This window comes from Perognathus longimembris, chromosome 11 (assembly GCF_023159225.1).
Source record: "Perognathus longimembris pacificus isolate PPM17 chromosome 11, ASM2315922v1, whole genome shotgun sequence".
NCBI lineage: Eukaryota > Metazoa > Chordata > Mammalia > Rodentia > Heteromyidae > Perognathus > Perognathus longimembris.
The window spans coordinates 42,919,311-42,942,500 of record NC_063171.1 but is presented as its reverse complement, the minus strand read 5'-3'; the positions used below and the strand labels follow the sequence as shown (position 1 = coordinate 42,942,500).

Below are 23,190 nucleotides of genomic sequence, written 5' to 3'. Positions count from 1 at the left end.
TGCTGGGCACCATCTCTCTCTCTCTCTCTCTCTCTCTCTCTCTCTCTCTCTCTCTCTCTCTCTCTCTCTCTCTCTCTCTGTGTGTGTGTGTGTGTGTGTGTGTGTGTGTGTGTGTTTACAGACAGGCTCCTGCCCTTTCCAGGCATCTATTTTCAGCTCTGTGGCTTTATGTTTCACTTACCCTTCTTAATTAGATAGTAGAAGAACAAATCTCAAGGACCGATTCCATTTCTCCTCCCTTATTCAATCGGGAGTGGGAGAAATCATTTAGAATTTATGAGGAACCAAGGGTGAAAAGAAAATTAATCTACATAAGTCAGTCCAAGAGGGGAAATTCTGCCAGCATGTCCCACGGGTCCTTCCCAGCATCCAGAGTCCAAGAAAGTTCTTCGCTTTGCAGAACTAGGCTCACCCCATGCTCTGGGGGTGCTTTCATGCTTGTTTTAGGAATCCCAGACTTAATGTCAAGTGTGTACAGGACAGATGGAAAGGCTGGCTTCTGGCCAGTGGCTAAGGAACAGGCCTGGGTTCTCTTTCTTTTTAAAATCTTTATTGTAAAGGTGATGTACAGAGGGGTTACAGTTATGTAAGTCAGGCATTGAGCACTTTGAACATTATCACCCCCTCCCTGATTTTCTTCCAGGTTTTTCCCTCCCGACCCCCCTCCTCCCCTTAAGTTGTGTAGTTCATTTTCAACATAGTGTCTAGTGAGAATCACTGCTGAGTTAGTTCACCCTTTGTCCCACCATTTCTGTGTTTCCTTTTCCCTTTCTCTTTCACTAGGACCAGACTTCCTCCAACTTCGGCTAACTTTAGGAACTGGACTTTGGGAGAGCCTGCTTTAGGGATCTTTTTCTGTTTTGCTCTAGAGCTAAGGCCAAGAAGAAAGGCACATTTTACCTACAAAAAGAGTGAGAGAGAGTGAGAGAGAGGGGAGGGAGGAGAGAGAGAGAGACTGGGAACTGGGAACGTGGCTTAGCAGTAGAGTGCTTGCCTAGCATGCATGAAGCCCTGGGTTCGATCCCTCAGCACCACATATATAGAAAAAGCCAGAAGTAGCACTGTGGCTCAAGTGGTAGAGTACTAGCCTTGAGCAAAAGAAAGCCAGGGACAGTGCTCAGGCCCTGAGTCCAAGGCCCAGGACTGGCAAAAAAAAAAAGTCCTCAAATCCAAGAATGAAGATTTTTGGAGATTCTCCCCCCGCCCCCTCCGCCCCCCAGTAGTTAGCCCTAGGGGAAGCAGAACCGTCTACCTTTCCTGGGCAGGTTTCTCTCCTTTCACTGAAGACTTGGGGCGGGCTCGGGGGCGGGGCCGGAATGGGGGCGGGGCCAAGGAGGGGCGGGGCCGTGGCCGGAGACGGGGCTCGGACTGGAGGCAGGGCCCGGAGTGGGGGCGGGGGCGGGGCCTGGCCAGGTCGCGTCCTGTCGCCTTGACGACAGCAGCATGATGGCTGAGCTGGAGGGCGGGCTGCTGGGGCCGGACCCTGGAGCCCTGAGTCCCCAGCAGCTCGAGGAGCTTCGGAAAATCAAGGTGCGTAGTCCGCGGCTTCACGCCTTCCTCCGTCGGTCGGAGTGCAGCTCCCCAGGGCCGGGACGCCCCCACCCCCACCCCACCCCCCTCACCCCGGACAGGGCGGAGGGCCCCCAGGGGAAGAGGAGCCGGAGCCTGCCCCTGGCTCAGCATCCGGGAGAGGACCTCTGGGTTTCTGGGGTCCCGAACAGAGCTCAACAGGCACTTAAAAACGCAGGATTTAAAGTAGGGGCGAAATTAGTGCCAGAGTCCTCTCTTCAGATACCAACAAGAATTTAATGACCTCGGTAATAAGTTCCTAAGCCCTAGCACGAAGCTTGAAGATGTCCAATCTGTGTGCAAAGATGGGGTTTGGGCCGCTTCGGCTTACAAGCACCCTGGGAAGAGATCTAGGTTACAGGAGGAGATTGTTTGCCCAGCCTTTCACACCTCTGGGGTTGAACTGGATCTGTCCCTTGGTGGAGCGGTGGGTGACCCTTTAGCTCTTGCTCCAGATCCAGACTCGGATTGCAAATGAAAAGTACCTAAGGACCCATAAAGAAGTGGAGTTGCTCGTGAGTGGCTTCTTCAGGTAGGTGACTTTCCAGACTGGCCTTGGGCAGCTAGTGAAAAACTTAACCAAACATTGCTATAGTTAGATGAATATGAATGACTGTCCTTTCTTTGTACATTCCCTATTGCTTCTACCTTCTTAAAAGTTAAGGAAATATCCTAAGACGAACTTTTTCTTAAAATAAAGTTGGTGTAACTGAGGATGTCAAGTTATCCCGTAAAGATTTCCTTCAGTTATCTCTAAATTCTTTTTTTTTTTTTTTTTTTGGCCAGTCCTGGGCCTTGGACTCAGGGCCTGGGCACTGTCCCTGGCTTCCTTTTGCTCAAGGCTAACACTCGGCCACTTGAGCCACAGCGCCACTTCTGGCCGTTTTCTGTATATATGGTGCTGGGGAATTGAACCCAAGGCCTCATGTATAGGAGGCAAGCTCTCTTGCCACTAGGCCATATCCCTAGCCCCCTATCTCTAAATTCTTAAAGATATGAATGCTCATTCACTTTAACTGTAAAAATAAATGTATACCATATGATGCCTGGAAGAGGGAATTTGAAATTGGGAAACCCAACAAGTAGCCAATGGGTATAGAACACCGTTCTGTGCCAGAGGAGCTCAAGATCCTTAGTGGAAATTTAAGAAAGAAATCACGTCTGGCTCTTCTCTACCTGAGAGCATTGTAGAAAACTCAAGGATTGGATGCCCTCCCTCCCTCCTTTCCCCTCCCCTCCATCCCTTTCTACTGTGTTGTGCAAATCCATTAGAGACTCAAGTGGCAAAGTACTTGTCTAGCATGAATGAAGTTCCAAGTTCAAGCCTCTGATTTTGTATTTTAGCCTTTTCTCTCAGGTGCATGAGGCTCATAGGACAGAGGAACCAGGAAAGAAATCATAAATTCTATCTAGTTCCTCTGTGAAGGCTGGGATTCTTGGGGCTTGGAGTAAAGCCTGGGTAAAAATTTTAGGAGTTATCTGTCAGTGTCACATGTGTGATTCATCATCACTTTTGTACCTAGCGGCAGGAAGTAAAGAACGTCAAGGCTCCTATCCTGGGAGCTTGTGGTCTGAGAGATCGGGATAAAGGTTAAAAGCTTGAATTATATTTCCATTTGCATTGTTCACAAACAACAGGGATTAGTACACGGGAGGTGGTGAATGAGGAGGGTGTGTCTGAATCACCTGTCTGGGGTGGTCCTGTTCTTGTTTCTCTGTTTGTCCAAGAACAGTTTCCAAGAGGAGGTTGGATACATTGGGCCTGGCCCCTGGTGCCTCCCTTCCCTTCCTCACTATCCCCATCTCCAAGGTGAGACAGGCCAGGCTTTTCCTTTTGCTGTCCCTACAGCTTTCCTAAATGGAATTTTGGCCCCCTTTAGGCATTTCTCTGGGAAGGAGAGGGTGTTTGAAGTGTGGGGAGTTGCTTTGCTTGCTTGTTTGGTGCTACTGCTATTTGCTTTTCAGTGCTCCCAGAGTGAGCCAGAATCAGCCCAGCATTGGACTGGCTACTTCCCCAGTCCTCCCTGTGAGGAGGAGGAGGAGAGAGCAGGACTCTGCGCAGCAGGCCTGCCCCTGTCCTACAGGTCTCTACTCTGGAGTCAATCCATGAAAAGTTCTGTACCATTCTTAATGAAAAGTGAATTTTCTTCTTGGGTTTTCCGGATCGTAGAGATTTATGGCCATTCCGCCACAGCCCTTTGGTCTGTCACAGAAATACTATGCACACAACTCTTTAATACCTTCAACTCTGGACCTGAGAAATTCAAAGAATAGAGATCAAACTTATTTTGGCTACCTAGATATCTTAGGTTTGGGTCCGGAGATTTGTCAACCACGTGTGAAATTGTAGAAAGACTTTTTTTTTTTTTGGTAACTACTCAATCTTCCAAAATCATAACAGCAGTCATATAACTTCTTTTTTTTTAATTTTTTTTTTTTTTTTTTTTGGCCAATCCTGGGCCTTGGACTCAGGGCCTGAGCACTGTCCCTGGCTTCTTCCCGCTCAAGGCTAGCACTCTGCCACTTGAGCCACAGCGCCGCTTCTGGCCGTGTTTTCTGTATATGTGGTGCTGGGGAATCGAACCTAGGGCCTCGTGTATCCGAGGCAGGCACTCTTGCCACTAGGCTATATCCCCAGCCCAATAACTTCTTGACTAGGAAAAAAAAAGTCTTCAGTAGTTCTTCACTTTATTTTATTTTATTTTTTTGCTTATTCCAAAGCATGCCTTTGAAATATACAGAGAAGTGACAGATTCCAAGGTGGGTGCACTTTCTCATGCATGTGGCCATAGCATCCAGGTGAAGAAATTAGATCTGACCAGAACCCCAGTCCCACTGTGATGTGTGTGTGTGCCCGTGCTGGTCCTGGGGCTTGGACTCAAGGGCCTGGGCACTGTCCCTGAATGGTTTTTGCTCAAGGCTAGCACTCTAGCACTTGAGCCATAGCTTCACTTCTGACTTTTTGGTGGTTAATTGGAGATAAGAAGTCTTGTAAACTTTGCTACAGGTGCTGCCTTTAAACCTTGATCCTTAGGTCTCAGCTTCTCAAGTACCTATAACTACAGGTGGGATCTACCAGGGCCCAGCTTGTGACCCCTTTTGGCTGCATCTTTTTTGTTTCAGAGAGGATCTCATCATGTAGCCCAGGCTGGTCTCAGACTCTTAATCCTCCTGACTCAGCTTCTGCGGGAGAATTACAGGTGTGAACCATCACACCTGGCTGCCACTGTTCAGTTTCTAATAGCTCAGACTCATTTTGCATTTTACATAAATGGAGTTTTATAGCATGGACTTTTTTTGGTGCCTTTCTTCATAGATCCCCCATTCCCACTTCTGTGTTTGTGTGACTACACCGCATGTTATGCATCCGTAGCCATTGGTTTTCATTTTTGCTTTGCTGGGGATTAAAGCCAGGGACTCTTGGGTGCAGAGTGCACACTCTACCACCAGGCTCCACCTCCAGCACCCCCATTGTCTTTTTCCTCATTTTTCTTGCTCTCTGGGCCTGCCCTGACTCCAGCCAGACTGAAATCTGGTGCTCATTCTCCGAGTCCATGGAGTAGAAGCACAGACACCTTTTGAGTGTTCTTCTGGGCTCTGGCAATACAGAGGTGATCCTGGGGACTCCCCAGTTGCCAATCTCAAGGAAGTCACTCTGTAGAATATATTCTTCCATTTCTGGGCCGTGGTTCTTGCTGTTTCCCAGAATCTAGAGTGTTCCTGTCCCTCAGCTCTCACCTGCCAAAGAAATCTCATGTGTGCTGCCAGTATCTCAGTGCCAGCTGCCCGGGGAAGGTTTTGGGGAACTTACCTGGTCTCTTTTACTTGCTTGTAACTTATTTAAGGTATCACTACATTGTATTTTAGGAAAAAAACCACCAATCCCTCATGTTGTGTGCAGTTAATTTACACATAATTTGTACTCAACAATCAAATTGAAATGAAGAAGGGAAGCAACCTATTAATTTGCCTATAATGAGGCTCTGCTTCTCCTGCTCACGGCTGGCCCTACCACTTGAGCCATGCCTCCAATCAGACATTTTGCTGATTCATTGGAGATGGAATCTTTAAACATTTTTTGCCCATGCTAGTTCCTAACTGCAGCCCTCCAGGTCTCAATCTCCTGAGTAACTGCGATTACAGGCATGAGCTATTAGCAATCTGCAAATTTATTAGAGCTCTGGTATTGAAGCTTAGGGCTTCCTGGGCAGAGAGTCCCTGGTCAAGAATACATGTGAAGTGGGGCTGTTGGGCCAGGCAGCATAGGTAGCTAGCACTAACCTTGGAGTTATAGACTAGGGCCTTCTCTTTATTTATTGTTTTTTATGAACTTGGTCAAATGATTAACCTTTTGAAGGTTTGGTGTCTTCATATGTAAACTAGGGACATACAAATTGTCATTTTACATGGATGTTGTAAAGCAAGATAACAGTGGTGGACATGTTTTATGAACCATACAACTTTTCCTTGACCCAAGTGACATTGGGGCGCCCGGGATTATCATTGTGTCTGCTTGCTGTACTCAGAGCTAATCACCACCAGAAGTCCATCTTCGCAGCCTTGTTTATTGTATCTCTGTCCCTTATCCTGGGAGAACTTCTGGTTAAACTTTCTCAGAATGCCATGAGATACATATTTAACCCATTGCACAGGAGCCCTTTGGAGAGCAGGCAGATGCTCTTCATGACTGCCTCATGCTCTTGGCTTGATGTTTGCTGAATGAATGACAAGCCCCACCTAGCTACAATATAGCTTTTTTTTTTTTTCAACTGTATGGCTTGAACTCAGGGCCTGTGTGGTATCCCTGAACTTTCTCCCTCAAGGCTAGTGCTCTACCACTTTGAGCCACAGCCCTATTTCTGGTTTTCTGGTAGTTAAATGGAGATAAGAATCTCATAGACTTTCCTGCCTGAGTTGGCTTCAAACCAGGATCCTCAGATCTCAGCCTCCTGAGTAGCCAGGATTATAGGCGTAAGCTACCAGCACCTGGCCAGCAAAGCTTTTTTGTTGTTGTTGTTGTTTTGTTTTGTTTTGGCCAGTCCTGGGCCTTGGACTCCGGGCCTGAGCACTGTCCCTGGCTTCTTCCCGCTCAAGGCTAGCACTCCGCCACTTGAGCCACAGCGCCGCTTCTGGCCGTTTTCTGTATATGTGGTGCTGGGGAATCGAACCTAGGGCCTCGTGTATCCGAGGCAGGCACTCTTGCCACTAGGCTATATCCTCAGCCCCCCCCCCCCCCAGCAAAGCTTTTTTAATGAAATAAGCAGTGGCCTAGGTTTATTTCTACTCAGGTGTTTTGCACCTGCCTTAGAGCCTGAGTTGAAGGAAAATCATTTGCCCAAGATCCCTGGATTGGGGGAGAGGGAAAGGGGGAGGGGGGAATGAGGGAGGAGGTAACAAACAGTACAAGAAATGTATCCAATGCCTAACGTATGAAACTGTAACCTCTCTGTACATCGCGTTGACAATAAATAAGAAAAAAAAAAAAAGATCCCTGGATTGCTGGCTTGGAGGATGAGGTCTCAGTTGCCTTCTGCACTGCTGCTGCAAGCCTACAGGATCTGAGCAGTGGCCACAGCCTGCCTTAAAGCTTGACTTACCCGCTACCTTTTCTCCTCATACTTCCTTGCAGACAAATGTTTCTGAAAAGACCTAGCAACATCCTAGAGTTCGCTGCAGGTAAGATTGGGAATTTAGATTTGGACAGGCCCAGGGTCCTCCCTGTAGTCTGGGGACCCTTCTTTTTTGTCAGATGCTTCCCCCCCGCCGGGGGGGGGGGCGCTGTTTTCAGAAGGCTTTGTGGCTCTGTTGTCTTTTCCTCAGAATGAGGCCAGATAAGAACTGAGGCAGAACTTTCTCTTGGTGAGGATTGGTAAGAAATTTGAAATTCCCAGAGGAAGATGCCCACATCCCTGTTCCCTGGGAATCTTACAGGGGCTCCTGACCCTGGCTGCCTATTAGAATCACCTGGGGAGCTTTTAAACCATACCGATGCTCAGGCCCCGCCCCTAGAGATGTTTTTATTTAATTAGTCTGGGTGGAGCCCACTATCCATAGGTTTGAAGGTCCCCCAGGTGACTCTAATGGACTTGGTTGCCGTGAGGTGGCTTAAGGTCAGTGGTGTTTAGCAGGACTGGAATGGAGCTGGCTCATTTCTGGAGTAGTTAACCCTGTGAGCAGGTTGTGTTCTCAAATGCTTAGGAAAGAAGTCTAAGTACGTCTTTGCTACACAGCAGATGCAGCCTGTGACTCACATGCTGCGGGGTATAAAGGCCCTCTGTCGTCATCCTGCAGAGCCTGGCTCTCCTTAGAGGGGGTTCTCAGAAAGGAGCTGGCCGGCCCAGTGAAGACGAGAATAACACTTGGCATTCCTTTGCACCTCAAGATGGGCGGGGAGCAGAAAATGGAGAGAATGTGAGCCCTCTGAGGGCATCCTGTGTGTCAGCAGACAAGGAGCAAATGGCTCTGGGTGGCTGGACAAAGAGCTGGAGCCCGAGTCTGCCTGGGTTGGCCCTCCCTGGGGATTGGAACTCTTTGAGCCAGGACAGTGGCGGGCTTGCTCCTAGACACTGTCCAGCAGGGGTCCCCAATAGTCCAGCTAGGACCAAGCCATCCTAAGGTTTTAGCAAAGTAAGCTGTCTCCCTCCCAATCCTTTCCACTTTAGTATAAACGATTTCTTCTTCTTCTTTTTTTATTTTTTTTGATTTTTATCCCAGACTACTTCACGGATCCAAGACTTCCCAACAAAATTCACACGCAGCTAATTAAAGACAAGAAAGCAACTTAATTAGCAAAATCCTGATGCTCAGCTGTTGGGAGAGACCAGACGGAGCGAGCCTCGGGTGGGTGTTAGCCTCACTTAGATGGGAAGGTGGATTCACTCTGTAATCTTAGTTACTCAGGAAGCTGAAAGCTGAAGATCGAAGTTCAAAGCCATACTGAGCAGAAAGGTCTATAAGACTCTTATCTTCCATTAAGCAGCAAAAAGCCTTAAGTAGAGCTCTGGCTTAAGTGTGCCAGCCTTGAGTGGAAAAGCTAAGGGACAGAGCTCAAGTCTTCAAGCCATAGGACCAGGACAGGAAAAAACAAGAACAAAAACAAAAACCAGCACAGCCGAACCAACCCCAGGCTGCGCCATTAAGGTTATCGCACCTGTTTTTCAAGCAGGATGACTACTGAAACGGTTCTGAAGGCTGGGAGTTTTTCTTTTCTTTCTTTTAGTGTGAGGTGGGAGAAGGCCACACTCCTGACTGAGCAGACCCATTTCTGTTTTGCAGGGTCATCTGACAGCCTGAGAGCCCTGTTGCCGGTTGCCAGCGGTGTGGGTTTTCAAATTGCCTTGGGCTCTGTCTGCTGTCTCAAAGGCTTAAAAAAATCTCATTAAAACCACACCTTCCTGCTCTGCGCTGTGCTTCCCTGGGGGAGAGAGGAGCGCCTGGGCCTGGTTCTCACTCCAGCTGCTCGCTCACTCTGCGAGGAGGACCACGGCTGGTCATGGCAGGACCGGGGGGGGGGGGGGGGGGGAGGGGGAGGGGGGAGCGTCCACATTTCAGCATCTCACCGCCAGGGCAAGCAAGTATAAGCAAGCGAGTATAAGCAAGAGCCACTGATTTCTGTGGGAGCAGTAGTGAGAGGATGAGGCCGGAAGACATCACAGGAGATTGAGATTACACACTGAAAACCACTAGGGTCTGCATATTGTGAAAATAGGAGCTTGACAGCAGACTTTGTTCTTGAGGGTTTTTAGGGACAAGCTGTCCATCCGTTTGATTTTGAATGGAGAGGCAGAAGAACTGGCCAGCTGGCCTCCTGCAGTCCTTTTCAGGCCTACATGCCTGGGGTGTGCATGTGTGTGTCTCCCTCTCTGGCCTTCACCATCTAAAGAGCACCTCTCACCTGTGTTGTGTGTCAACATCACCGTGGCAACAGAAGCACAGACCAAAGCAGGGGTTGTATTATTTTATTTTTCTTGTCTCTGCCTGCCTTTTCCCAGCTGCCATCACCTGCAGTAGTAGAAAGGGCACCAAAACAGGGCACTTAATGCACTGTTACAATTACTGTTAAAACATAAGCAACGGAATAGGAACCTGAAAAATCATTTTGTGATTTCAGAATGGCACTTTGACAGTTCTGGGCACTGAGAAGGAGATATTGTTTAGGAAATCCAAACAAAGCCTTTAGCAAAAACAAACGAACGAAAAACCATACATTCTGTAATCCCAGCACTTGGGAGGTAAAGGTTGGAGTTTGATTTCAAGGCCAGCCTATATAGATCTGTTTCAAAAAAAATCCAAAACAACTCCGCCCCCCCCCCCAAATAAAAGCATCCTGAACACGCACTAAGAACATGGGATGTCCGTGAAGGGTTATAGTAAGACACTCAGGGCTCCTTTCCTGGGAAAGCAGACCTGCAGCAGTAGGGGCAGGGTTCTCTTTGTCTGAGTTCATGGCACATGGTGGAGCTCTAGCGTTTTCTTAAAATAATGTACCGTGTGTGTGTGTGTGTGTGTGTGTGTGTGTGTGTGTGTGTGTGTGTTGGTCTTGGAGCTTGAGCTCAGGTCCTGAGCTCTATCCCTGAGCTTTTTTGCTCAGGGCTGATACTCTACTATTTGAACCACAACTCCAACTGTTTTTGGAAGTTCATTGGAGGTAAGAAGCTCATGGACTTTCGGCTCAGGCTGGCTTCAAACCAGGATTCTTGGATCTCAACTTCCTGAGTACCTAGAATTACAGGTGTGAACCACCAGCACCTGGTCCCGAAATAATGCACCTCTGAAGCCTTCTTGAGAAAATGGATTTAATGTTCCTAGTGCTTCTACTTAGTGTGAGATGCTGGGCTAGGTGGTAGAGGGAGGCGGGGGAGGGGGACGTTGGACAGTCCTGCCACATGGTTGTGTAATGTCAGGATCTCTGAGGACCCCTTCTCCTCACTTCCCTGGAGAAGATGCTCAAATGTTGGGGTCTCGAGGACCCCTTCCCCCCATCTCCTGGGGGGGAATGCCTGAACCTCGATTCTATGGAAGAAAATCCGCCCTACCCCTCATACCGGCAGAAGGAGTAAGGCGTGTCCTTTCTGGACTGCTCTAGGCTGAAGTGGGATGCCGAAATCCCTTCCTCGGCCCCCCATAATGTGTCAGGAACTGCAGGACAAAGATAACGGGGAGACGGCTGGATGGTTGAATGAGTCTCAAAGGATTTAATTGGGAGGGAGGTTTATATAGCGGTAATGGCGGGAAAGGAGGGGGACTGGCCATTGGCTAAGCCGGGCTGTCCATCAGGTGATGTCATGAAACTTCCTTTGTGGGCTGGACAACCCTATCATGGTGGCCTGCACGTGTTCGCCCCCCAGGGACGGGGGGGGGGGCTTCTCTTCCGGTTGAGGCCGGAAGATGGGAGGGACTCACTATTACACTGTCCCAGGGCTAGGGGAAGGGCAGTGTCTTGCTCTTGGCACCCTTCCCCCACCAAGGCCAAAACTGAGTCCCCAACAGTGTAAGGGCTGGGAGATGACCTCGCCTGTCTCACTAGATTGCAAACTTCATCAGGGCAGGGACTGAACCTAACAATCTGACTTGGTCACTGCTGGATTCCTAGCACTTAGCAGTATTTGGCAAAGAGCAAGTGTTCAACATCTGTGGAGGGAGAATGAGCACACGCACAGTGAATGGATACAACTGCTGTAGTCGTTATGTGCCTGAAATGGGACAGGTGTGTAACAGGAGGAAGACAAGCACCAGGTTTGGTGCAGGGTGTGGGGATCTCAGAGGAACTGGCATCTGATGGGCAGGAAAGGGTTTCCAGACAGACCTAGCGTGACAGAGTACCCCAGTTTCTTCCATTCCGCCAAGCAAAGAACCCGCTTGTCGTTTGCTCATCTTCCTCACAGAACTGCAGGTTTGTTGAGGGCAGCGTAGAGCTCAGCCTCCTGTGGTGGATCCTATTTGATCTAGGCGTTATTGTTAGATAATATTGGTCCAATATATGATCTTAACGATCTAGCAATGGCAATGACATTTCCTGATTTTTCAGCCTGCCTTGCAGCCATAAGCAATGGGTAGAAGAATTGCAGGGGGGCTCTAGGAAAGTTTTTTTTTTCTTCTTTTTGGTGTTAGTCTGGAAGCTTGAACTCAGAACCTGGGTTCTGTCCTTGAACTTGCTTTTTGCTCAAGGCTAGCACTCTACCACTTGAGCTCCACTTCTGGCTTTTTGGTGGTTAATTGGAGACAAGTGTCTTACGGACTTTCCTGCCTGGGCAGACTTGGAATCACAGTCCTCAGATTTCAGCTAGGATTTCAGGTGTGAACCACCAGGGCCAGATAAGTTTTTGATTTATTAAGAAAAGGGAGGGTACTGCAGGTTGAACTTCCTGATGTGAGCCTGAATGAATGTGATGCCCAGAGCTTAAGACCAGAAGTGGTAAATGTGAAGGTGCACGCTCATGCTCCTTACCCCTGGCCTGATGTCATTGAGAATGTATTTAGCTGCAAGTAACATAAACCCAGTTTACAATGGTGTAAGCAACCGGGTTACTTTGACCATCCGGTAATGTTAACAGGCGGGATTCAGAGTTTCAGAGCTGTGGACAAGCACCCAGACAAGCATTTTCTGTCTTTCCCCTCTGCCAGCCTCAGCCTGCCCCTCTTGGTGGCAAGGAGGCTCTGCCCTCCCAGGTGTCATTTGGGCATTTCAGGCAGGAGATGGGGAAAGAGCTGTATCAGCTGACTCTGTCACTTTTAATCATGGAAGAACATTTTCTTGGAAGTCCTCTTTACTTACATCCCCTGGGCCAAACTAGGGTCACGTGGCCCACCCTGGGTGCAGCAGAGAACGGGACAGGGACAAAAGGAAAAAGGAAGCTCCTGTTCTGCAGGAACCGAAAATTCAGATACCAGGGCCTTTCTGCCTCTTGGACTTCTTCCTCTCTATGTTCCAGCCACACTCATTGGTCTTCTGTTCTTCACATGTGCCAACAGAGTTCCCACTTCAGAGGTTTTGAACTCTCCCCCTGGTCTTTCCCCCAGATTTTCCCAGGGCTAGTGGTCCAAGCTGCCATGCTGTGGTGAAAGGAATAGAGAACCCCATTAAGAGCCACTTCCGTTTCTCGGCAAGTCTGGAGGGGGCAACTGCTGGCCCTGGCTTGGGGCCTGCACCTCTGAAGCTTAGGGGAGGAGCCACAGGACCAGGAAGGGACTGTGCAGGCATGCAGGTCTGTCTTTTCTAGAAAGAAAACCCAGCCCAGCACAGCCCTCCACCCCATTGGCTTTCTCAGACATCTTAGCTAGAACTGTTAGGAAAGCTGGGAAACTGAATCCCGCAGCTGTAACGTGCCCTAGATGGCTGTGTGTCTTTGTCTCAGAGAATGCTCTCCTAGGGATCCAGTCTCCCCCAGACATTTTTAAAAATATTAATTAGAATAGGCTTTTCCCCCAGCTGTTTTCTATCACACAATCCAGTCCTGTTTTCTTCACAGCACTTTTCACTCACATGTTATGTCATTTATTTGGTTGTTTCTGTCTGTGGCCAAACCCTGTGAGCTCCAGCGGAGGGTTGGCCTTGTCAGGCCTGTGCAGCACTGCTTGGCTGGCACCTACAACAGCACCTGGCATAGCTGGTAAGTGCACATTGCTGGATGGATGGGTGGATGGATGTGCATCTAGAAAGTACAGGATGAAATCTTTTTTTTTTTTTTTTTTTTTTTTTGCCAGTCGTGGGGCTTGAACTCAGGGCCTGAGCACTGTCACTGGCTTCTTTTTGCTCAAGGCTAGCACTCTACCAATTGAGCCACAGCACCACTTCTGGCTTTTTCTGTTTATGTGGTTGGTGCTGAAGCATCGAACCCAGGGCTTCATGCATGCTAGGCAAGCACTTTACCACTAAGCCACATTCCCAGCCAGGATGAAGTCTTGATCTATGCAGTAGCACAAAAATAGGAGATGGAGCTGGACACCGGTGGTTCATGGCTGTAATCCTAGTTAGTTAGGAGGCTGAGATCTGAGAATCCTGCCAGCCTGGGTAGGAAAGTCCGTGAGATTCTTTTTTTTTTTTTTTTGGCCAGTCCTGGGCCTTGGACTCAGGGCCTAAGCACTGTCCTTGGCTTCTTCCTGCTCAAGGCTAGCACTCTGCCACTTGAGCCACAGCGCCGCTTCTGGCCGTTTTCTCTATATGTGGTGCTGGGGAATCGAACCTAGGGCCTCGGGTATACCGAGGCAGGCACTCTTGCCACTAGGCTATATCCCCAGCCCGAGATTCTTTTATCTCTAGTAAACTACTTAGAAAAAGTCGAAAGTGGAGCTGTGGCTCAAGTGGTAGAGTACTAGCCTTGAGCACAGAAAGGCTCAGGGATAGTGCCCAGGCCCTGAGTTCAAGCCCCAGGACTGGAAAAAAAAAAAGATGGAGATTCTAGGCATCTTTAGGAGAATGCATTCATAGGACCTGTGATTTGAAATGTGAAGTAGTTATAAGGGAAACTAGATTTTGTGGGTAAGTAATAATGGAGTTATTCACTAAAACAGAGGGGAAGTAAGGGCGTTTAGACTACAAGGCTTCCATGGAATTTGCAGTTGGTGGGGTAGTGATTGTGAAATGCAGACGCAGAAGTGACTTGGTTGAGAGGAAGACAGGAAGGGGCAGCTCTGGAAGGAGAGCAGGGTCAAGGGTAAAGGCTGATGCCTGAGCATCCAGTCATCTCTTTTCTTTTTTGGTCAGTGGTAGGGCTTGAACTTGGAGCCTGGGTGCTGTCCCTGAGCTTTTTTGGCTCAAGGCTAGTGCTTTACCACTTTGAACCACAGTCCCACTTCTGGTTTTCTGGTGGTTAATTGGCAATTAAGAGTTTCATAGACGTTCCTGCCTGGGCTGGATTTGAACTGCAATCCTCAGATCTCAGCCTCCTGAGTAGTTAGGATAACAGGCATGAACCACCAGTGCCCGGCTTAAATTTTTTTTTAATGCTGGTTCTGGGGCTTAAACTGAGGGCCCGGGTGCTGTGTCTGAGCTGTCGTGCTCAAAGCTCTCTACCACTTGAGCCACAGCTCTGCTTCCAGCTTCTTTCTGAATCTCCGTCCTCAGATCTCAGCCTCCTGAGTAGTTAGGATTATAGGCAGGAGCCACTAACGCCTAGCAGAGATTTCATATTTTTAACTTTTTATTCTTCAATACTGGGGCTTGAATTCAAGGCCTCACACTTTCTTTTTTTTTTTTTTTTTTTTTTTGGCCAGTCTTGGGCCTTGGACTCAGGGCCAGAGCACTGTCCCTGGTTTCTTCCCGCTCAAGGCTAGCACTCCGCCACCTGAGCCACAGCGCCCCTTCTGACCGTTTTCCATATATGTGGTGCTGGGGAATCGAACCAAGAACTTCATGTATTGGAGGCAAGCACTCTTGCCACTAGGCCATATTCCCAGCCCCAAGGCCTCACACTTTCTAGACAAGCACTACTACCATTTAAGCCACACGTCCAGCCCCCCAGACTTAAAGAGTTCAGAGCTTCTTTGGGACTGTTGCTCACGTTGGAGCTGCTATACAGGTGCAAAGCCAGAACAAATCAGGCTCCAGGTAGGTGTAGCTTTGCCACCAACTAACCTACAGAACCTTCTCTGTCAGAGATCTCTCCCAAATCAGAAGAGTAGCTCTTGCATGACTTGCAGGGTCGGTCACCTGGGTCTGGTGCTTTCTCAGGGTGAGGAACTGAAATCAGAAGCATATAAAAAGCTGGGCACAGTCTGGCTGGATCGGCCTCTACTGCCCTCTTGTGGGCATTGTCCCACCACTCCTAGTGTGCCTGTTGTAGGACTGAATGGGAAGGAGCAGAGGGAGGAAGTAAAGAGGAAACAGGGTTGGGAGTAGGAAGAAGGCACATGTCTAGATTGCTAGAGTAAAAAGTTCTAGAACCCAGAACCTTTTTTCTAGACAGTACTGATTTCCTGAGTATCTAGATGTTTCCTTTTAACATGTGTCTGAAGAGAAAGACCTTGCATTATTCTATTTAGTCACGTCTGCAATTATTCATTCAACAAACATCAGGGAGTATAACATGTACGCATGACATAATGCCCTGGCATACTTTCCTCAAGGAACACACAGTGTAGTAAGTGCAGACAGAGCCACAGATAGTCCTAGTAGTTTTAAAAGTGAAATGCAAAACACAGTGTATTCTTTTTTTGTTGTTTTTTAAAAATTAATTTATTATTAAACTGATGTAAAGAGGAGTTACAGTTTCATTGTAAGGCAGTGAGTACATTTATCAAACTTGCTATCTCCTCCCTCATCAGCATATTCTTTTTTCAGTTTTCTTGTTTGTTTGAATGAATACAGGGCCTTCTTGCTGGGTGCTATACTATATGGGAGCCATGCCACCCATGCACCACAGAGTCCATTCTTTTTTTGTTTTCATCTTCATGTTATCACAAGAAAATTGAAATACTAATTCTCAGAAGCATAAGCTATGCTTTTACTTTCAGAGCCAACCTGAATGGGTATTGATACCCCTATCACTTCCAAGTATCATAGGAATCATGTTCCTTCTTATGTGGAACAAAACATATACTGAACAATGAGTTCTGGGCTGCAAAAGGTTTATTTTTTGCATCTGTCTTTGTTGTAAATGAAACACACACACACATGCTGGCATATTCATAATCACCTGTTTTCAGGCCCGATGTATAATAAAAGCTTTGGGGTGTGCTACGGTATGATACATTCGCCTTAGCAGGGAAGTAACCTGTGAGAACGTGGTCACCAGCCAGCTGGGATGGGAGGGCTGTCCACAGCCATCCTAGGAAACATGACCCACCTTGCATGTTTAAAAGTTCTAGAATGGGTGGCAAGGTGTCCAGCCAGACATCGCCCTTCAGGGCGAGAACATTTGTTTTCCTCCACCCCCACAATCAAGTCCCAGGGCAGCTGGGAATTTGGTTCGTTAGCTGAGCCTTTCCAGGAACGGCCTCCACTGAAAACTATCCGAGCTGCTGCTCCCTTCGAGGCCACGCTGTCTCCTGGTTGGTGCGCGAGAGCACAGGTCCGCTTTCCTTCCTTAGTGTGGGGACAGCTCAGCAAGGCCGCCCAGTTCCAGCACCTCTCTGTCCAGTCCCATTTTCATTTGCTTCTTCTACTCAAATTCCCATTTCATACGTTTCTCAAGGAATTCATCCTGGCAACCATCAGTGCCAAGGCCGAGGAAGGAGATTCTTTTGTTGGTTGTGGGGCTTGAACTCAGGGCTGGGTGCTGTCCCTGAGCTCTTGCTTAAAGCTAGCACTCAACCACTTTGAGCCACAGCTCCACTTGTTTTTCTAGTGTGTGTGTGTGTGTGTGTGTGTGTGTGTGTGTGTGTGTGTAGTGATTAATTGAAGACAAGAGTCTCATGGGGACTTTTCTGCTCCGGCTGGCTTTGAACCATGATCCTCAGATCTCAACCTCCTGAGTAGCTAGGATAACAAGTGTGAGCCACGAGTGCCCAGCAAAGTCAAGTGACTTTGTTTTTACTTTTTTTCAGAGCTGAGGACTGAACTCAAGGCCTTGCACTTTCCAGGCAAGTGCTCTTCCATTGAGCTGAATCCCCAACCCTTTGAGAGAGCAGATTTTTAAAGTGGAATTACTTACTGGCCAGCTGGGAACGAGGACCCCTGAACTGTCAGTCAGCTCTGGGCACTGACAACCGATCAGTGTCATCATTTCAACTCTCACTAGTGCTGAATGGGGACAGTGGAAGGGAATGTTAGTAGGAAGGTATTTCAGGTTTGATATTCTATCAGGTTTTATTGGATGGTTATTTCTGGGAGCACTCCGTGCAATGAAGACAGACAATAAAGGGCTGAGTTCCATTAATCACCAATTAAAGACAAGTGTGAAAGCCTAAGAGCCTCCTTAACTCCTGCATTTTGTAAAGAGACACCCCCAAAACTGAGAGTCAGGTACAGGATTTATTTCTGGACCTTAATTCAGCAGGTCTAAATGCTGACCTTGGCAAATCTATTGGAAAAGAGACCCTGGGATTAGAATAGGAGTATCTGGGCTGATGCTTTAAAACTTCATCCTTTGGGCTGCAAACACCTGCTCCTTCAAGGTCTACCTCCCACCTCCTTTCTTTATCTGCAAGCCAATAACTAGGATGAAGTCCCAGCTGAGTCCAACTATGAGCCCCTAACAGAAGAAAAGGCAGTAGCAGGCTTGGCCGTGAGTGGATGTAGGGACTGGATCCTGAGACTGATGGATCAAGGAGGTGGGGCTGGGAACACTTTCCCATGATACAGAATGCATTACTATGACAAGGACCCCACTTGGTGTTACTAATACTCAAATAGGAAAGTTCTGGGCCAAATGAAGCACAAATGCCAGGACTGCTGCAGACATTTTTTAGGAGCTGTTTATAGTTGCTCATGATCGTTGTCTATGTGACATATGTGTGTTCTAGGAGTTATTTTTTGTAGATTCAAGAGATTTTCCTACATAGACGTGTTACTTGCAAACAGGAAAAGTTTTATTTCTAGTTTTCAGATTCATGTGCCTTTTACTTCCTTTGGGGTGGGGGCAGTATTGGGGTTTGAACTCAGGGCCTAAGCACTGTCCCAGGCTTCTTTTTGCTCAAGGCTAGCACTCTACCACTTGAGCCACAGAACCACTTCCGGCTTTTTCTGTATATGTAGTGTTGAGGAACTGAACCCAGGGATTCATGCATGCTAGGCAAGCATTCTACCACTAGGCTATGTTCCCAGCCCTACTTCCCTTTTTAATTCAATATAATAACTAGAATTACTGCACTATATTGAATGTTAATAGTGGGAGTGGGCATATTTGTCTTGTTCCTGATTATAAAGGAAAAGAGTAGTCACCTTGAGAATAATGTTAACTGTAGGTTCCTTGTAGATGTTCTTAAGTTGAGGAAGTTTTCCTGTACTCTTACATTTCTGAGAGCTGGGTTGTTTTCTTGTGGTTTTTTAATCATGAATGAACTTTGATAAATGGCTTTTCTATATTATTTGATATGGTCTTGTGCTTTTTTTTTTAGTTAACATAACTTTTTTTTTTTTTTTTTTTTTTTGGTCTCAGGGCCTGAGCACTGTTCCTGGCTTCTTTTTGCTCAAGGCTAGCACTCTGCTACTTGAGCCACAGCGCCACTTCTGGCCATTTTCTATATATGTGGTGCTGGGGAATTGAACCCAGGGCTTCAAGTATATGAGGCAAGCACTCTTGCCACTAGGCTATATTCCCAGCCCTAACATAACCTTTTACATTGATTTATCTTTGGGTATTGAATTAGCCTTGCATCCCTGGAAAAAAAATCCCATTTGGATGTCCTGAATAAGCTTTACTATTTGTTGTTCTTGGTCCAGGCTTGAACTTGGGACCTCTCAGGACCTGGGTGCTGTCTCTGAGCTCTTTTGCTCAAGGCTAGTGCTCTCTCACTTTGAGCCACAGTACTACTTTGTTTGTTTTTCAAGAATTTAGGCCATTGTGTCTTAAATTATTCATTTATGTGTTTGCCATTCCTTTGCAAGGTCTATAATGGTAGCATGTTTCATTTCTGGTACTGGTAAGTTGTGGCTTTTCATTGTTGGCTTTGCTAGTGGTTTGCCAATTTTATTTTTTTCAAAAAAATCAGCTCTGTAATTGATTTTCTTTTGCTTCTTAAACATTATTTCTTTATCTTTAATCCTTATCTTTTATGTTTGCACATTCTTGCTGCTTTTAGTTTCTTCTCCTTTCTGGTGTTGCTGGGGATTTATCCCAGGGCCTTGCCTGTTAGGCAAGTGCGCTATCGTTTTTCTAAGACAGATTTAGATGATTGATTTAGGCATTTTCTGTTTAGTAACATACATATTTAGTGCTATAATTTTTTTGCTGGTCAGTTATGGGGTTTGAACTCTGGGCCTGGGCACTGCCCAAGCACAGTGCCACTTCTGTTTTCCTGGTGGCTAATTGGATGAGTCTCATGGACTTTCCTGCCCGGGCTGGCTTTGAACTGTGATCCTCAGATCTCAGCCTCCTGAGAAGCTAGGATTACAGGCATGAGCCACTGGCACCTGGCAGTGCTATAATTTTCTTCAGCACTGTTTTTGCTGCTTGATGGTTAACTTTGATATGTTGCTTTCTTTTCTTGGTAGTTCTGGGGTTTGAATTCAAGGCTCATTCTTGCTAGGCGGGCACTCTACCATTGAACCATACCTCCAGCCTTTTCTTTTTAAAAATTAGCTTACATTTGTTACACATGGAGGGATTTCAGTTATATTTCCACTCATGTTTACAATATATTCTACTTAGTCTTAACTCTCGATCTCTCTCCATTCTGCCACATCCAGCCCTTTTATGCCATTTGTTTTTGAGGTCAGGTCTTGTGTCCTGCCCAGGTGCAGGCTGAGGTTACTGGCACTGCCACTTCACAGTCACAATACTAGAATTATTGGAGCCAATGACTCACACTTGTAATCCTAGCTACTCAGGAGGCTGAGATCTGTGGGTTGACATTTGAAGCTAGCCCAGGCAGGAAAGTCTAGATTTTTTTTTTTTTTTGCCAGTCCTGGGCCTTGGACTCAGGGCCTGAGCACTGTCCCTGGCTTCTTTTTGCTCAAGGATAGCCACTTGAGTCACAGCGCCACTTCTGGCCATTTTCTGTATATGTGGTGCTGGGGAATCGAACCCAGGGCTTCAAGTATAGGAGGAAAGCGCTCTTGCCACTAGGCCATATCCCCAGCCCTAGAGATTCTTATCAACTAACCAGCAAAGAGCTGGAAGTGGAGCTGTGGCTCAAATAGTAGCCTTGAGCAAAAATCTAAGGGACAGCCCCCTAGGCACTGAGCTCAAGCCCCAGTATTGGCACAACCTCCCCACAAAACAATTATATCTGCTGTCTCAAATGTGCCATCCCAGTTTGAGATTTAACAAAGCCCCAGGAACATGGTACGTATTGACCTGAGCAGTATATTTTCCTCTCCGTTCCCAGGGCTTTGTTAAATCTCTAAGGGAGACCATAAAGATTTGCTTTTACTATTAGGATGAAAATTATATTTTTCATTCCTCACCTTGGTCCATATAAACACTCCCAACTTCTGTCATAATATAGTTTTAAGGGAGATGGACCATCTGGACATTTCACGTGACATCATGTTACTACATCAATGGCATCATAGTAATTTCAGGGGAGGAGCAAGTGGCAAGTACACGGGAGGCCGATGGGATAGGCGTTCTTCATTGATCATATACACAGAACCCTGCCACATTTGTGAAGTTTCTAATAGTCCAGTGGTCCGGAGCAGGCCAGGGAATTCCCTCCAAAGTGAAGAAATTTTGCATCTTATACCTCTCACTAAGAAGTGAGTAGACTAGTAAACCTCTTTGGAGTCTACAAATGTCACATTCCACACCTGGAAATAGTTTTGACCCAACAATCCATTGAAGAGGCTGCCAACCTTGAGCAGGCCATAACAAAAACAAACGAAACACAATTCTGTGGCAAGTCTAGACTGTAGAACAAGATCCTTATCAGACTTAAAAACAGGCAGCAGGAAGGCATTCCATACTGTTTATGGCAAGCCAAACAGGAAGACACATAAACCATACCAGTAATACATCTTTCAAAAGACAGCACCTGGTCTGCTACTGAGTCCTAAGTGAGACAAAATGCTTGCCTGTGGGCTGTCAACCATGCCACCAGAAATTATAATCTGGGTTCTGTCATACCTCCAAGTGATAAGGTTGGGCAGCTCTAGTGGTGTTCTTGAGGTAATAGTAGTAAGAACTGAGGACAAGCAGAGGCAGAGGCAAACGAGCTGCACATGCAACTGGCCAGACTCCACGCCACACTGCTTTCCTCATGGCTTACCTGACCAGATGACAGAAGTAAAAGCCTGAACTTGGTTATTAGCATATGGGATGTCTAATAGGTCAAAGCTGAAAATAAGACTGTAGCTATAGTGTGGCCTGCTTTACAGGTGGCCTTTCCCCCCAGTTCTGGGGTTTGAACTTGGCCTTGTGTTCTTGGGTTTTCAACTCAAGGCTGGCACTGTAGCACTTGAGCTATACTTCCACTTCTGGCTTTTTGCTGGGTAACAAGATGAGTCTCAAGATTAGTCTGCCTGGGCTGGTTTTGAACCTTGATTCTCAGATCTCAGCTTCCTGAATAGCTAAGATTGTAGGCATGAGCTCCCAATGCCCTGCTACATACAGGTGGCCTTAAAAGATAGCAGCAAATGGAAATCTAAATCGAGTTTTAATACCTGCTCATTTATTCATCCATCCTCTACCCTCCTACTTATCCACTCATTCCCACTCAGTCACTAACTCAAAATTTCAGGCTTGCTCACACACTCACTGCCTATGATGCTAAATTATGCTTTATGCTTGAGCTACTCATTTACTAGTTTTTTTCCTGGTTGGGATACAGTCTCTTGTACATTTTGCCTGGGCTGGCTTTGAATCGTGAACCTCAAGATGTTAAATCTCTTGAGTAGCTAGGATTACCAAGTGTTAGCCACCAGTGCCTGAAGTAACTTTCTGCAAAGAACGTACTTTATGACAAACATTTAGATTAGTTCTGTAAAGTGTATCTGCTGCTGAAATTTGGACATGTCATGATGATAAGATAGCAATATGAAATATGTGTGCCTTCTGTTTTAAGGGAAGTAAGGCTGGTGACACAGTTCTGGCAAATGTGAAATCAATGCAGTTAACTGCATGGGCTGGAATAAAATGCTTCATTGGTTCAGAGTGGCAGGTGAGCTCAAACATCTAGGATGATTGAAAACAGTATTTCTGAGCTGCTAAAGCCAGTAAAGGAGTCTGGATTCTGGTCTCATCTTTACCTCCCTAAAGAGCATACCGTATAAAGAGCACAACCCATTTGCCAACAGATGTTCCTTCTATTTTATTTCCCATCCACAATGACCTAATCATCTTAGACCTAGTCCAGAAATGATTTCTTTACAGAATTTCAGGAACTAGTTAAGAAACAATGCAGAGTTCCTGTGTGTGTATGCACTGGAGCTTGAACTCAGGGTCCGGGCACTGTCCCTGAGCTTTTGTATAAAAAGCTACTATTCTACCACTTGAGCTCCATTTCCAGCTTTTTGATGGAGATGAGTCTCATGGACTTTCCTGTCTGGGCTGGCTTTAAACCTCGAATCTCCTGAGTAGCTAGGATTATAGGCATAAGCCACTCGTGTCTGACCAGAAGTTCCCTTCTTAAGCTTCTTCATTCAATCTTTAATTTCTCTATTATTCTTAGGCCTTATTTAGATCTCTCTCTCTCTCTTTTTTTTTTTTTTTGCCAGTCCTGGGGCTTGGACTCAGGGCCAGAGCACTGTGCCTGGCTTCTTTTTTTTTCTCAAGTCTAACACTCTGCCACTTGAGCCACAGCACCACTTCTGGCCGTTTTCTGTATATGTGGTGCTGTGGAATTGAACCTTGGACCCAGGGCTTCATGTATATGGGACAAGCACTCTTGCCACTAGGCCATATCCCCAGCCCTTATTTAGATCTCTTTGGAGAAGTAGAAACCATTGTATAAAGGCATTGTGCTTATTCACTGATAACTTTATCAATATACCTAATGACAGTAAGTTCTAAGACCAAAGATAAAATTCACTTATCCAGGGAAATTAGTTCATAACAATGGTAGGGATACAGCAATTTAATATAC

The 23,190-nt window shown here is 46.7% G+C and overlaps 1 protein-coding gene and 1 pseudogene across 1 annotated transcript; one reads left to right on the top strand and one right to left on the bottom strand.

Moving 5' to 3' along the window:
* The first annotated feature begins 1,401 nt into the window (after positions 1-1,401).
* On the top strand, positions 1,402-8,969 carry Riiad1 (regulatory subunit of type II PKA R-subunit domain containing 1). The gene is made up of 5 exons (XM_048357284.1): positions 1,402-1,530; positions 2,025-2,101; positions 7,199-7,245; positions 8,284-8,410; positions 8,845-8,969. Exons 1-4 carry the CDS (start codon positions 1,444-1,446, stop codon positions 8,352-8,354), a joined length of 282 nt encoding a protein of 93 aa, XP_048213241.1. The 5' UTR covers positions 1,402-1,443; the 3' UTR covers positions 8,355-8,410; positions 8,845-8,969.
* Positions 8,970-16,073: 7,104 nt separating this feature from the next.
* Positions 16,074-16,185, bottom strand: LOC125360297 (annotated as a pseudogene).
* Between the last annotated feature and the right edge of the window lie 7,005 nt (positions 16,186-23,190).